The 15440-nt window shown below is 44.1% G+C and overlaps 1 protein-coding gene across 6 annotated transcripts in view; it reads left to right on the top strand.

Annotated features, from left to right (window-relative positions):
* Tjp2 (tight junction protein 2) overlaps positions 1 to 15440 on the top strand; it is a 155004-nt gene that overhangs the window by 52572 nt on the left and 86992 nt on the right. The window contains exon 1 of one of the 6 annotated variants that reach the window (XM_087184084.1): positions 3343 to 3576. The exons of 4 other annotated variants lie outside the window; for them this stretch is intronic. In XM_087184084.1, the coding sequence (XP_087040210.1) occupies positions 3517 to 3576 (60 nt within the window). In that variant the 5' untranslated portion in view covers positions 3343 to 3516. Of the gene's footprint in view, positions 1 to 3342; positions 3577 to 15440 lie in introns of those variants that run through there. One more of the 6 variants, XM_004838172.3, reaches the window with a different exon arrangement.

The raw sequence follows: 15440 nt of genomic DNA on the forward strand, positions 1-15440 counted from the left end.
CAGCCTGCTGATCTACTTCCTTAGTTGCTCTGGAATCTGGCTCCCTTTTGTCTCATGCTGCCAGACTTGATAGCCACATTATCTCTTATGTGCAGTCCCACAAAAATGCAGTTTGTGTTGATTGTATTCTTATCCCCGCCCCCCCATAGACACTCCAGCTGCCAAATCTGTCTTCCAAGAAGCTGATGGATCCATGTAAAATGCCAGTCTAATCCCACTTCTGTGAGAAGGTAGCCTCTGCTTGCCTGGGCACCCTTGCTTCCTAGAACCTGTGGAGAAAGCCTGCTATGTCTTCACCCTAATCTCCTGGGAAGCTCCCCTAAACCCCATCCTCCTGGGTGGGAGTGAGGAGTCACTCCCTCTGAGAGCCTACAGACCACCCTGAGCCTACCCTCAATCTCAGCATTCACAGTCAGTCTCTCTCTCTCCAAAGTTCTGGGCACTGAACCCAGATAGGGTCTCCTTAAATCACTCAGTTGCCCAGGCTGGGTTCTGGGCTTGCAGTCCTCCTGCCTCAGCCTCCCAGAGTGCTGTGATTACAGGCATGTGACACCACCTCTGGCAGGGTTGCATATTTTAAACTCTCTCTGTTGTAGTCAACGTTTGCAAAGGTATAATATAGGACATATAACTTATAGGATTATTTTATAATATTCACCCAAAAAGTCAAATGCAGAGGAGTGCAAGAGATTTGTCCATGCACTAGAGACCCGAAGAATCCAGCCAAGGGCCTGGAACCCACTGCAGTGTCCCACACAAGTCTAGCTAAAGGCCTAGAGCCCAAGGCAATATCCCAAGCAAGTCTGTATTGAGGATCTGTCCTGGGAAGGCCTAAAGGCCAGTGGTGGAAACTAGAAAGCCCTATGCCGGCAGGATGAAGGATCTGTGTCACCAGGCCCAGAGATTTGCACTGGAGCCGGGAAGCAATGCTCAAGGCAAACACCAGATCTCCGCCAAAAAGAACTGCAACCATTCCTAGCAACAGTGAGGACCTGAGCTCCTTTGACAATGAGAACAGCCAAGTCTGCATTAGGAAAACCAGCCATGGCAAGCTGCAAGATCAACAGCAAACGATCTTCGCCTCCAGTTCTCTTTTTACGTCATTAGCAACAATATTAAGGTGGGTCTTCCATGGTCAGAATCACGCTGCCTCAGTTCAGCTGGGTGTTCCAAGTTGTCCATTAGTTAATCGACCATACCCTCTTAGAATGTGTTTATACAAAGAATTTTTATCCAATAACACACCAGTAATCTCAGCTTTCTAGGAGTGGGGATGAGGCAGAAGGATGGCAAATTCAAGCCCAGTTTCAGCAATTTAATGACTTAATGAGACTGTCTCAAAATAAAAAATTAAAAAAGGCTGGGGATGAAGCTAAGTTTGAAGGCCCTGAGTTCAAACCCCTGTACTGTGTGTGTGTGTGTGTGTGTGTGTGTGTGTGTGTGTGTGTGTGTTTAATGGGGGAAGGCTGGGAATGTAGCTTTAAAAATGTTCAGCCCAAGGGCTGGGGATTTAGCTCAGTGGCACTGTGCTTGCTTTGCAAGTGCAAGGTCCTGAATCCAATAAATAGACCAAGAAATTGCTTCTTCAAAGAGTTGTACTGATTCACACTGTCAGCAGCAAAGCATCAATCAAATCAAAATTTCCAACTTTCTTGAATGCTTACTGTCAGGTGTTTTGCCAGGAAAATGGGATTTTAGTTTATAAATACATCATTTGGGGTATCATAGTTATGATGAAAATACTCTGTATCTGCACTGTCCAGTATGGTAGCCGTTAGCCACATGTAGCTCTTGAACATCTGAAACGTGACTAATGTGACTGAAAGACTGAAATTTCACTTCCCTTAATTTTAGTTAATTAAGCTACCCTTAGGTAGCCAGTGGTCATTATACTGGACAGCCAACTCTAGAGAGAAATAGGGAATCACTCAGCAGATGTAATTGCTATATTCTGGATCTCTTCTTCCTTTTAAAATACTAGTGGTGTAAGCTCACGGCAGTAAGGTGTGCCCAGTTCACAAGTGTTATCATTGCTGTTACCGGCCAGCACCACCTAATTAAGGGACTGTTTTTTAAAATAGGTGCTTAGGTTTAGAGAGTAACACCCTACATCAAGAACACAGCCCGAATGTCTCACTCTTGAGACCAGAGATGAAGTAGGAAATATTACTCACAGCGCTTTTTAGTGAGGCGTGGACTTAAGTTACTCTAAAGGAGGCCAGAAGCATAACACTTTCAGAGAGGCATCTGCAGGACTTGTTTTTCCACGTAAACTGCCAAGCATGTTCGGATTAGACAGGAAGTGAAGCAACTTTTCAGAGGTAGTCGACATGAGCATCTGGATTCGGTCATGGGGGTGGCTAGCAGACCTTTTACCTCTACCTTCTATTGTGAGCCTAGGCCATCTTTTGCTGTGCAACTTAAGGGAGGAGCAGCGTGGGCAACACATTTCTTCTTCAACATGTGTTTTAGATTTCAAATCCAAAATTATATATTTAATCGACGTAATTGACGTACCTGTTTGCTTCTCCACATAATTTATACGCTCCTGAAATACTTATTTAAATTGCACAATTCTTTGTACATAGGAAACTGTGAAATGAATAAATATGCTGAGATGAATTACATGAATCTTGCTGGATAGGCCTTTGTGACCTACTGGGAGCCTTTTATAAGCTGACGATGGTCGAGGGATTTCATTCGGCATCTTTATTGGAGTTGTTGGCGCTGTGCCAAAGAGGTAACCTGGCGTACATTGTCCTGAGAAGTCCTGTTTTAATATTTAATATGAACATCTTATACCTTCGGAATTTGGGTAAGCAGCTGCTGGGCTGAGAAATCCGGGGTATACTGCTGTGTATGTGTTGGCTGGCTCCACAGGCCTCTAGCTAGAGGACGGAAAACTTTGGGGGTTTCCCCAGTTGATCTTTGGAAGAGTACCGAGGCGCTGTTCGTGCGAGGCCTTGCAATCCTCTCGGAGGGGCGCTCCGGCGGGATGCCATGCGACCTCGGGCGAAACTCGAGCTCTCCAAACGTGCAGCACCTTCCCCGGTGCGCGCTCCGAGCCGGACCTGCTGGCTCCCGTGCGTGCCGCGGAGCGAACCAACGGGCAGCTCCGGGGGCGGGGTGTGCAGGAGCTGGTGCTGTGGGACGGTCGGGCCTCGGGGCCCTCCTTCCGCCGCCCGGCCCTCTCCCTCCCCGCCCCCCAGCCGGGAGTCCTGCACTTGACGCGGCCCGCCTCGGGGCCTCGGGGGCGCAGCGCCTGCGAGCACCTCCCCCCCCCGTCCGGCGCGGCAGTGGTAGCGGCCGGTTTGAGAGTTTCCCGGGCCGGGCGGCGGCGGGCGCACAGGCTCTGCGCTCGGGCTGGAGGCGGGCCGACGCCGCCCCTGTGGCTGAAGGAGGCACAAAGGGGTGGCTCCGGGCGGTGGGCACTTCGGCGACCCGGGCTGCTGAGCGGAGGGGGCGAGGAGGAGGAGGAGGAGGAGCGGGCCCCAGAGCTGTGGGCCCTGCGCCGAGATGCCGGTGCGCGGAGACCGTGGGTTTCCGCCGCGGCGGGCGCTGTCAGGCTGGCCCCGCGTAAGTGTCCCCTGCGCCGCGGCGGGAGGGGTCCGGGGGCTACGCCGCGGAGCTGCTCGGAAGTTTGTTCCCTTCGCTCGGTGGAAAGCTACGATTCTCCCGCCCGAAAGTGGGGCGCAGGGAAAGGGAGACTTCCCTGGACGGGTATGGTGGCCGGTGGCCTCTGGGGCTCCTGAATCCTTTAAAGTCACTTGGGTTTGAGATTAAGTCTCAAGGAGGGGGAGACTGTCTTGAACGTATTGTCGTGGGTTTCTCTGCTTGTGGTGGTGTCTTGTTACGACTCTTGTCGTATGCCCCTGTGTTTCCTTGTTTTAAACTACACTCGGTAAAGTTAACAAGCACTGACGAATGTATTGGGGACCAAATAACTGACAATTTATTGGGGATCAAAATCCTCATTTTCCTTTTTAATTAATTACCTTTTACAGGCCGGGGATTTAGCTCAGTGGTTTCGCCGCCTGCCTCACAAGCTCAAGGTCCCGAGTTCGATCCCCGGTACCAAAGAAAAAAACAATTTAAAAAAAACCCTACCTTTACAGTACTGAGTTACTGTTTTCAGTAGGGAATGGAGATAGGGTTTTGGAAGAAGCCACAGGGAGTGATGCGTGCTTTGTACTCTGGTATTGTCTTACCTGTCACTAGTTCCTTTTATGTTTCCCTTTGTCATGTTTCTCCTTTTACACAGTAGTTTAAGTTATAGACAATCAGGGATTTCGGCAACAAGATTTTAGCATTCTTGAATTGTGGGTGAACTTGGGAGTGAATACGCCAGGGCTTAGTAATGGAACACAGCCTCCCACCTCTATTTTTGCTTCACTTCTCAGGCAGAGCTACTTCCCTGGCAGCTGTCCGGCCTGAGTAGTAATGGTTGTGGTTTTCCTGAGGTTCTCAGCAGAGTCATCCGCTCCTAGATAGACACTGCCCCACAGGGAGGAAAAGAGCCCCTTTTCTTCAGCTGTCGAGGTGGTCTGGTGGGTGTGCTGGCAACCCCTTTGGGAAACAAGGTGTGCCTTTGTCCATGGATATTTCTGAGAGAGTCAGGAGGTAATATCCACCAGACACACCTGGGGAGAGATAGTTTTTACGTGAGAAATTGCTACGTACTAGTAATTGCATTGGCAGTAGAGTGCCTTTTAATATCCTGCCTAAGAGAATGCCATTAGTTTATTCACTAAATTTTCATGAATAACTCTAGTATGGGAAATGGAAAGATGGGAAGAGGCAAGGTCCTATTGGGAAAGCATGCAAGTAATTAAGAGTCCAGTGAAGCCAGGTGTGGTAGCCACGCCTGTAATCCCAACACCGTGGGAGGCTGAGGCGGGAGGTTGCAATTTTGAGCCCATCCTGGGCAATTTATCTACTTACAGAGACCCTGTCTGAAAAAAAATAAGGGCTGGGGATGCACTGTAGCTCAGTGTTAAGGCCCTGGGTTCAATCCGAAGTACTCTTCCCATCCCACTCGCAAAAAGTCAAATGAGTAACTGTTTAGAAATACGGACAAGATGCTCTGGGGTGGTGGGAGAAGGGGAGGGGTGCTTTGAGAGCTACTGCCAAATATTGTTGAAAGGGAATTTTTCTTCCCCGAAATGCTGTTGCAACTTTTTCTTTTTTATGGTGCTGGGGATCTTATCTGCCTCAGGTCGTCCTCTAGCCTGCTTTGAAGAGCTCGTGCTTCTCAGCCCACAGCTGGAGCTTTTTTAGTACCACTCTGCTAATACTTAAGGAACATCAATATATTGCTGGTCGCTGTGAGGGCATGCAAAGTTGAATAAGACTGATTTCTGCCGTCAAGAGTCTGGTGGATGTGAACGTTTTAGAACTCACTGTGATCTTTCAGTTTGGGGATTCCTGGGGCTGAGGGAGGGTATGTGTCATTGTGGATGCATACTCTACAATTCAGAAATGGAACAAAGGGTAGGATTGTTCTCTCTGCAAGCCTTTCAGGGCTTCTTTCGGGGAAGAAAGGATATTTGAACAAATAGCTTCCAGTGTAAGGCACTGTGGAAAAATGAGGCTGGTAAGGCACTGGCCTCCCTAGGCTGGGTGAGGACTGGGTGAGAGGATGTGCAGAGTTGACCTGGCATGGAGTGCAGAGTAAGCAGTAGCTAGTCACGGTGAAAAAATGGTGTAGAAAACTTAAATGGGGGGGGGGTTGTTACACGTAGAGTTTTGGGTTACCAGGGGAGGTGAGATCTGCAAGTACAGGTAGGAGATGCCAGGTAGTTGCCAAAACAAATCAGAGGGATTGCACTTTTTTCCTTTTTTCCTTTTTTTTGTTGCTGGGGTTTGAACCCAGGGCCTTCACACTGAGCCATATCCTCAGCCTTTTTAAAAATTTTTGAGATAGTTGCGAAAGCTGGGCTCCATCTTCCAGTCCTCCTATCTGAGCCTCCCGGAGGGCTGGGATTGTAGGTGTGCCCTGCCATCCTGGCTTGTACACACTCTGGAAAGTCCGTGAATGCTAGTGATAGAACTCTGGGAGAGGAGCCTAAGAACTGCCATTAATGGCTTGACTCTTCCAAGACACAGGTGAACCAGTTTCCCAGTAAATATCCCTCCACTCTCTTCACAGTAAATATTATTTTTGAGGCATACATAGAAATTTTATATCACCCTGTGGGGAGTTCCATTTGCAGTGACTTTTTCCTCCGTTTATTTAACTTTAGCTTTTGATCTAGTTGTTTGCATTTTGACAGAAGGTCAGAGCTGACCAAATCAAGAGCTCCCAATGCAAGAGAGATTGATGAAATCCCCATCATTAACTTAAAAAATGTTTTAAAAAAATTTATTTGTACATGTTTGCAGTTCATAGTGATTATATTTGTTGTGGGGAGTTAGTACAGGTACATAAGTTTAGCAAGGTTTTTTTCTCCTTAGAAAATTGTCTTTTTAGAGACATGTAAGTTTGTGAAATTAGGTAGGGCTACTTTAGGTCACTTTAGTCCTAGGTACAATAGTACTGTAGTTTGAAAAGTCATGATAATTTGGCTGGGGTATAGCATGAGATGTGGATGTGGTACGGTCAGAGCAAAGAGTTAGGAAAGCTAAGTAGTCACTAAACTTCAACATCTACCAAGAATATGAGCCATCAGGGAGTCCCTTACCTAATCCCTAAAATAAATCACATTAAACAGATTCATTTATCTAGATTGGGAGTTGACTTCCAGTAATATGCATCCATCATTGATTAGACTCTAAGCAGTTTTCAGGGATTTGAAAACCGGTGGCCAAGATGGCCTTGGGGCAGCCAGTTTTGTTGCTGAGAGGCAAAGGTGCTCTGTGGTATGATAATGTCTGAGGTCATGACTGCCCTGGACATGGTTGAGAGAAGCAGAATGATTATTCTAGGTATTTTATTGAGTTAGTCTCTCTATCCGGTCTCTCAATCCTAAATTCAAGGGTCAGGGCCAGGAACAGACTCAAAGGTCAGATTTAACATCATTTGGTTCATTAAACACACCAGTGTTTACATGAACTTTGTTAAGGTTAAAAGACTTTTTAGGGGCCCATTTCATTTCCCCTGGAATTTTCATGGTGACCTCTTTTTAGCAGAAGCCTCTATAGCTAGCACATTTATGGGAGCATAAGGTGTTATTAGCATTGAGCTTTTTGAAAAGGTTATAACTATAATAACAGAAAAATTTCAGCCACACAGTCCCCATATCCAGTATTGCAGTAGCTCTTTCTAATTTTGGTTGGCAGTGTTTAGGAAAGCAGTGAAGCCTGCATACTGCCTGCGTTGTTGTGTGAAATCAAGAGTTCAGAGCTGGAAAGTACCTGCTCCCACTTTATTAGGACATGCACTTAGAATTTGGCAGCTGACCGCTGCAGTCCTGGAAGGCCTGTGTGAGCTTGGGCACACTGGCTACTGAAAATAAGGATTTTTTTTTTTTTTTTTTTTTTTACAGTGGTGGGAATCTAACCCAGAATGTTACCCACACCGGGCAAGCCCTCTCCCATGGAGCTACACCCCCAGCCCACCATCCTAACCCCTTAGCTTTTATTTTATTTTATTTTTTGTGTGAAATTGACTAGTGTCTTCATCATCTTGGCCATTGCTCCCAAACTTCATCAACACCTGTGAGAGCTCAGAGGAAAGACAAGTACAGTCATACCCTCCAAATACCTGACCATTTAATCAAGCATTTTCTACACCTTTTTGGCAGACCTTCAGTGTTTTCCTAAGTGTGGTATTCACAGACTTGTAGGTGCCACAGAAAGGGACATGTTCAATTTTTCAGCTCTTATGTGTGACTGTTGTAAGTTGGCAGTGAAAAGCATAAAGCCAGACACCAAACCCATTTATTTTATGGCTAGATTGCTTGGAACGAGGCAAAAACAAATATTAAGTAAAACAGCGAGTTTAAGAAAAATTGTAAACTCTGGGGATAAGGAGGAGGAGGAAAATGCAAAAATTGTGAGGCGACAAGACCAAAAAAATTTTGAGTTTTGGGCTGTGTTACTTAAGATGTGAGTGTGGCACCTAGTTCTGGATAGCTGTGAGTGTACCGAAGTGTACCTCAGCCATGCCCTCACGCCCCTTCAGGAAGGGCGGGAAAATGCCGGACTTCAGGTTTTAAGCTAGTGTATCCTCCTCCTCCCCCACCCTCAGCTGTCTTGTTTGCTGGCAGGGTATTTATGCAGCTCTTTGAATATCTGGCTCAATTTTGTCCTCTGCTTTCCATAAGCCATTCCCAGATCACATTCCCAAGTGTTCTTGTGTGACATTTTTGATATAATAACGTGACAGGAGGAAATCATTTGGCTCTATGGAGGGGTGAATCTTGCTCACAATCCATGGCTGGAATGTAGATCACCAAACACCTTCACACTTACATGCATTTAATGTTTAAATGTCTTCCAAAGCTGTGTCAGTAGGGCACACTCATAATCCCAGCTACTTTGGAGATTGAGGCAGGAGGATTGGAAGTTGGAGACAAGCCTGAGAAATTTAGTGACACTTTGTTTCAGAAATAAAATTACCAGTGGGTATGTAGCTCAATTGTACAGTGTCCCTGGGTTCAATCTCCAGTACAGGGTGGGGGTGAAAAGTGTGCCAACTTGAGGGATTTTTATTTTCTTTTAATTAGTTAACTTTTACAGTGTTGGAAATGGAATCTAAGGCCTTGAACATGATAGGAAAATGGTCTATCATGGAGTGATACCACCAGCCTATTTCTTTCTTGATGGAGTTTTTGTGGTTTCTTCAACAAGTATTATAGGAATGGGAAAGTCTTGAGGTAAAGAACAGCACCACTTTGACCTAAAAAAAAAAAAAGAAAAAAGCAGTTGAGATGTACATTGGTGGTAGGCAAGAAAAGCAAGAAAACACTGTTTTAATCACCAACACCTCTCATTGAGTGCCCTGCACACCACTGATGAACAGTCCTAAGCCTTCATCTGGTAATTCGCACTTTAGTCCTTGTAAATCAGTACAGGTATTTGTTTAAAGCTCCTGCCAGATGGTTAAAGTTAAAATCAGGACTTTAATGTTAAAAACATAATGCACCTTTCCCTGAGGGTTGTACACACCATTGTATTTTTGCAGATGGTGGTAAGATGCAGTTTATAATAATGAATGTTTACCTTTCAGAGTAACATTTCATCCAACCAGACTGTTCCTGGGTATGGTTTCTATTCATGTTCTCTTTCTTCAGTGCTGTTTAGAGACAGCAGTACATGGTGGAAGTAACTTTCCTTTTTGTTTTTTCCCTGTTTTGGAGTGCTGAGGATGGAACCCAGGGTTGTAGCATAAGAAATGTGTGCTCTACCACTGAGCGGCATACTCAGTCAGCCCCTGTGAGTAAAATATTTGTGCTCTCTGAAGGTGGACTGGCCAAAATTTCAAATCATGCCATTAATCATGACAAAGACCTTATGACATGTCCCTGAATATAGATAATTTACTTATATGTGTTTGTGAACATAGGCTTGAGTTAATACAGTAGTTATTATTTCTATTATAAACAGCCATATAAAATATATACATTATATTCACAGGAAACAAATGGCATCATCTTTGGAAATTTTAATTGTAGGGTGCTTCATATGTAAATACATGTAACTATGGGACTAAATATGAGGTAGTGTCAAGTCAGAGGTACTTGGAGCGAATGTATATAATCCATTGTTGGAGAGAATTATTGGAGTAGTTGTTTTTGCTGGTAACAGTTACTAGGCTCTAATGAGTGGCTAATAATTAAAATCCAGTTATATATTTGCCATTGTAGTACTTTTCCATAAAGAAAGACAAAATTGAGTCACCTGTAGGAAAATGGATACACTTTGAGACCATAATGTTAAGTGAAATCAATCAGACACATAAGCTTAAATATCACCTGATTTCTCTTATATGGGAAACCCAAAATATAAATAAAGAGCAAAATGAAAGACAATAGGAGGTAGGGAGATCTTTTGCAAATGGGAAGGGGAACAAGAGATGGGGAGGGTGTGACAAAAGAAGAGTTGGGAGAAAAAAAGATGCAGATAAAGCTTTTGCAAATGAGAGGAGGACCAAGAAAGAGTTGGAAGGAGCAGAAAGAGCAGAGGGGTAGGAGGACAAAAAAAGAATTCAGATGTGTTATGTATGTACCAACTCCCCACAGTAAGTGTAATCATTCTGTACTGTAAACATGTACTAATAAAAATTTAAAAAAGAAAACAAACTTGGCAGATATGTTGGATTTGGTCCTTGAACTTGAAGTTGAATAGGGAAAACTGCTTTTTAGTTATAGATAGGAATTACTGGCTCCTTCTAGGTTTCACTTCTGGGTCCTGTGGTCTTTCCAGGAGGAAATAATGTCCCAGATGTAGCTGTTTGTTTCCATTCCCTGGGAGCCATTCATTATGAAAGTATTAAAGGAAGTGCTCAGAGGCGTGGGAGGAGCTGCTGCTTTTTGCCTTACAAGGAGAACCACATCACCTGAGAATCTGGGTGGCTGGAGTTTCCCCTGGGAAAAGAGGGAGTCAGTAGTGTACAATTAGACAACTGGCCTGCTCTTAACCCATGTGAGACTGTTCTAAATATAGCTGGCAAGACAGAATGAAATTATTTGAGGGAATTAATTAGCAAAATGAAACATTCCTGTTTTTTAAAAGAATGAATCACAAAGAGGGAACTTTGCAGTGAGCTCAATTTCAGAAGCCCACTTCCTCCCTCACCCTTCAGCCTGGTGCAGCCAGCTGTTTTCGCCCTCCCACCCTGAGGATTGGCTGGGATGCACCTGCCCACATTTCCTGGAGTCTTATCTGTCTGATACATGCCATCAGTCACTTCCTGTAAACCATGGGCGGCGCCCTGCTCTGAGTCATCTTGGTCAGCTCAGAGACTGTCTGGGCAACGAACACGTCCACCATGTCCTTACTGTGTGGATTTGATTTGAGAGGTCTTGTGGCATAAATTAGCATAAGTCAGAGACTGAGATTTCGAAGACTGAATTCTTTTTTTTTTTTTTTTTGGTACTGGGGATCGAACTCGGGTCCTTGCACTTGCGAGGCAGGCAGCGAAACCACTGAGCTAAATCCCCAGCCATGAGCAATAAATCTTACAAAAATTATAGAAAATTATCCCGACCCTTTTTGGAATGGCATTAGAGGCAGCATCACTATACCACTCATTAGCTAGGTGAGTGAGCGAAGTCTCCTACCTAAACTTTTTAATTCTCAGGGGTTTTTTTGTTTTGTTTTGGTACTGGGGATCAAACTTGGAACCTTGCGCTTTCGAGGCAGGAGGTGGGCACCACTCAGCTAAATCCCTGGCCCCAGTTCTCAGCTTCTTATAGTCCAGTGGTGGCAAACCCTTTGGCACACGTGCTGCAGCCATCTGTTTGTTATCATTGAAAGCTCTAAAAGGTTCTCCATCACTGTTATGGTTGATAGTCTTTAAAGTTTTTTGTGATACTTTAGATTCTGAGCCTTCTACACCGTTATTGTAAAGCCTAGAGGACATTTTAGATACTGTATTTTCTGCTAGTTCTTAACATCTTAGAATGCTTTCTTCCTCCTTCAACTATTTTGTTTGTTTCCTTTTAAAAAGAGACTGAGGTGGCTGGGGATTTAGCTCAGTGGTTCCGCCACCTGCCTCGCAAGCGCAAAGACCTGAGTTTGATCCCCAGTACCAAAAAAAAAGACTGAGGGCTGGAGATATTAGCTCAGTGGTTCCGCCGCCCACCTCCCAAGCACAAGGTCCCAAGTTCGATCCTGGTACCAAAAAAAAAAAGAATCCCAAAAAGAGACTGAATTGATTGTCTGTTTTGTTTTGTTTTTGTTTTTTGGTACCAGGGATCAAACTTGGGTCCTTGTGCTTGTGCAGCAGGTGGCGAAACCACTGAGCTAAATCTCCAACCCTGAATTGATTGTCTTTTAAAGGTAGTTTTTTTGGTAAAGACAACCTGGGAACCTGGCTCATGGAGTGATGGAAAGATCTGTTATTCAATTGCAGCTTAAATAATGTACCAATGCAGTGCATGCTGGATTCTTTTTCTTACTCCCAAGCCAGGAGCCACAACCATCTTGCTCGCTTGTGTGTGTGTGTGTGTGTGTGTGTGTGTGTGTGTGGTATTGGGGATTGAACCCAGTGCCTTGCATGGAGCTACATCCCCAGTCCTTTTTTATTTTGAGGCAGGGTCTTGCTAAGTCACTTAGTTGCCCATACTGGGCTCAAATTTGCCATCTTCTTGCCTCAGCCTCCCAGAGTGCTAGTATCATGGATGTGTGACATTTCACCTAGCATTGCCTTGTTGATTGAGAATTATTCTGGAATCTCTTCCTCCCCATCACTTCCAGTCAGAGCTGCACATGGACTTCTCCCGAGGGACCGTATGGAAGACACATGTAGCCTGAGCACAGAAAGGGAGGCAGGCCTACAGTGAGAGCCTTTCCAAATGGGCTGCAGATGAGCCCACTGGTTACCATTGCCAAACCGCACCGCCTGATGTGAAAGCTCTTGCTGTCATCAGGTTTCAGCCTGACTTAAGGTGCATCTGAGTCCAGCATAACTTCAGACATAGCCCTTTGCCTTCCTTGGATTGCTCTGTTCAATGTCTGGGTTAGTTTTAAGAGGGGAGAGAGATTTGTGGCATCTTCAACACCCATTGAAGTTTTCCAGAAATGGAATTGAAAACATTTGTGCTATTCCTTCTGGTGTTATTGTTACAGTCTAAAAACAGGCAAGTAGCGACACATTGAAATGAAGAGGTTCTGAGTTCCTCTTGAATTTTTTGGTGGCCACCTTCCTTGCAGAGCCGAAATGGGAATTTTATGTATTCATTTTTTGTGGTACAAGGGATCATACCTAGGGTTTTGTACATGCTAAGCAAGTGTTGTACCACTGAGCTATATACCCAGCCCTAAGTGCAAATATTTTTTTGGTGCTGGGGATCGAACTCAGGACCTTGTGCTTGAGAGGCAGGCACGGTGCCACTGAGCTAAATCCCCGGCCCGCTAAATGCAAATTTTAATAAAAAGTCTGGGAGAAATATTTAGTCTGCTTATACTGCCTAAGGCACAGTTTGGGAGTGACTGTGGGGAGTGAAGGATCAGGAAGGAACAGAAAAGGTAGACTCAGTTTTGAAGAACTGGAGTTAAAAACTTTGCTTGAAATGCTTCCAAGAAGTATTTCCCAGAAAAACAGTCTTATCTGGGGTTTGTCCTCCAGAGCCTGCTTGCTTATTCATAATGAAGCACTTTTTTTGGATACCAGGGGATTGAACTCAGGACCTTGTGCTTGTGAGGCAGGTGGAGGAACCACTGAGCTAAATCCCCGGCCCAATGAAGCATTTTCTCTGTTATCATTTTTGTGTTGTTTTATTGATGTAAAATTTATATGAACATTTATTTAAATTTACATTTGAGATAGCACCTGTCCCAGTGCAGAGGAGGTGAGCCCCTCCCAGTGCCCCCAAGGATTCCCAGCCGCCATAGCACCACTCCCAGCGCAGAGGAGGTGAGCGACACGGGCACCAGCAGCACCCCCCCCACACCCCCCATGTAAACAAGCCACAAAACCAGACTTCCAGATCACCTACAGCAATCCCCAAGGGAAATGAGATGAAACAATCTGATACTCAACCACCTGGACTCCCTGAACTGGCAACAAAAGAGGATCTGGAAAAAATGAAATCAGAAATAATTTCTCAGATAACAGCAGAGATTGTGCCCATAGTGCAAGACGTGATTAATTAATCTAGAGAGGACACAGATTAAAAAAAATAGAGGAGCTGAGGAACATGAAGGAGTCCCAACATAGGAAACAAATGGAATCCATAAAACAGATATAAACAGATTTCCAGGAGATTAAAAACTCCATTGAAGGCTGGGGATTTAGCTCAGTGGTTTCACCGCCTGCTGTGCAAGTGCAAGGACCAGAGTTCGATCCCTAGTACCAAAAATCCCCAAAAAACGCCATTGAAAGCTTATGCAGCAGAATGAGCCAATGTGAAGACAGAATTTCAGATATAGAAGATAAGATTGCAATTAGTGACCAGGAAAAGAAAAATTTCTTTAAAATTGTAAGGAACCACGAGAAATCAATCCAGGAGCTGCTAGAAGATGCAAAGAAGAATAACATAAGACTGATCTGAGTCAATGAAGAAACAGGAGAGAGTGCAGATGACACAAACTGTTCACAGAAGTGATAGCAGAAAACTTTCCAAGCAGGGGAAAAGAACTTGACATACAGATAAGGGAGACATATAGGACTCCAACTATCCTTGATCAAAAAAAAATCTACACATAGGCAAATAATAGGATTCCAGAAAGCCAACAGAAGCACAAAATTCTACAAGCAGTTAGAGAAAAGAAACAAATCACACACAAAGGAAAGCCCATCAGAATCAAAGCAGATTTTTCAACTCAAACCCTCAAAGCAAGAAGAGCTTGGAGTGATGTATTTCAAGCCCTAAAGGAAGACAGCCTCCAACCCAGACTGATGAACCCTGCAAAACTATCTTTCAAAATAAATGGAGAAATAGGAGACTTTCATGACAGAGAGCACCTTAGGAACTTCATGAATACCAAACTAGCACTCCAAAAAATTTTAGACAATATCCTAGGAAAAGACAAAGAGGATCACAACCCCAGGAAGCCCAGCAGAATTAATCTGTTGGGCACAACAAGAAATTAAATGCAAAGGGGGAGAATCCAACAAAAAGAAAAAGTCATGACAATGCTAAGTCAATATGTATCAGTTATAACCATCAATGTTAATGGTCTCAGTTCACCATTCAAAAGAAATAGACTAGCAGAATGGGTCAAGAAGCAAGATCCAACAATATGCTAGACGCAAGAAACACACTTAATACAAAAAGAAACTCATAGCCTGAAAGTTAAAGGGTAGAAAACAATACTCCATGCGACAGGAACCTGAAAAGAAAAGCAGGAGTAGCTATCCTCTTTGCAGATCAAGTAGATTTCAACCCAAAATCTGAAACACTTCTGTTCCCAAGAATTTCAGATAAGAGATAGTCAACTTGTATGTACAAATCTATTGTGAACATGTGTTTTCATTCCTCTTAAGTAAAAACTTAAGAATAGAACTGTTGGTTCTTAACAGAAATACAAGTAATTTCTATATTGTTTTCCAAAATGGTTTTATCATTTTACATTCACATTAGCAGTATTTGAAAATTCTAACTGGTTCACACCTAAGCTGACATGTGTTCTTTTAAAACTTTTTTTGTGGTACTGGGGATCAAACTCGGGACCTTGCGCTTGCAAGGCAGGCGTCGGAACCACTGAGGTAAATCCCCTGCCGTCTTTTAAAACTTTTAACTTCATCTCCCTAATGAGTATATAATATGATCTTGTTATTGTACTTATTAGTATTTTTCTGATTCTAGAGTTGCACACCATTCCTTGTGCTATAC

The sequence above is a fragment of the Heterocephalus glaber genome, unplaced genomic scaffold (assembly GCF_053883595.1).
Source record: "Heterocephalus glaber isolate CG9 unplaced genomic scaffold, H.glaber_assembly_v1.0 deba00001481, whole genome shotgun sequence".
NCBI lineage: Eukaryota > Metazoa > Chordata > Mammalia > Rodentia > Bathyergidae > Heterocephalus > Heterocephalus glaber.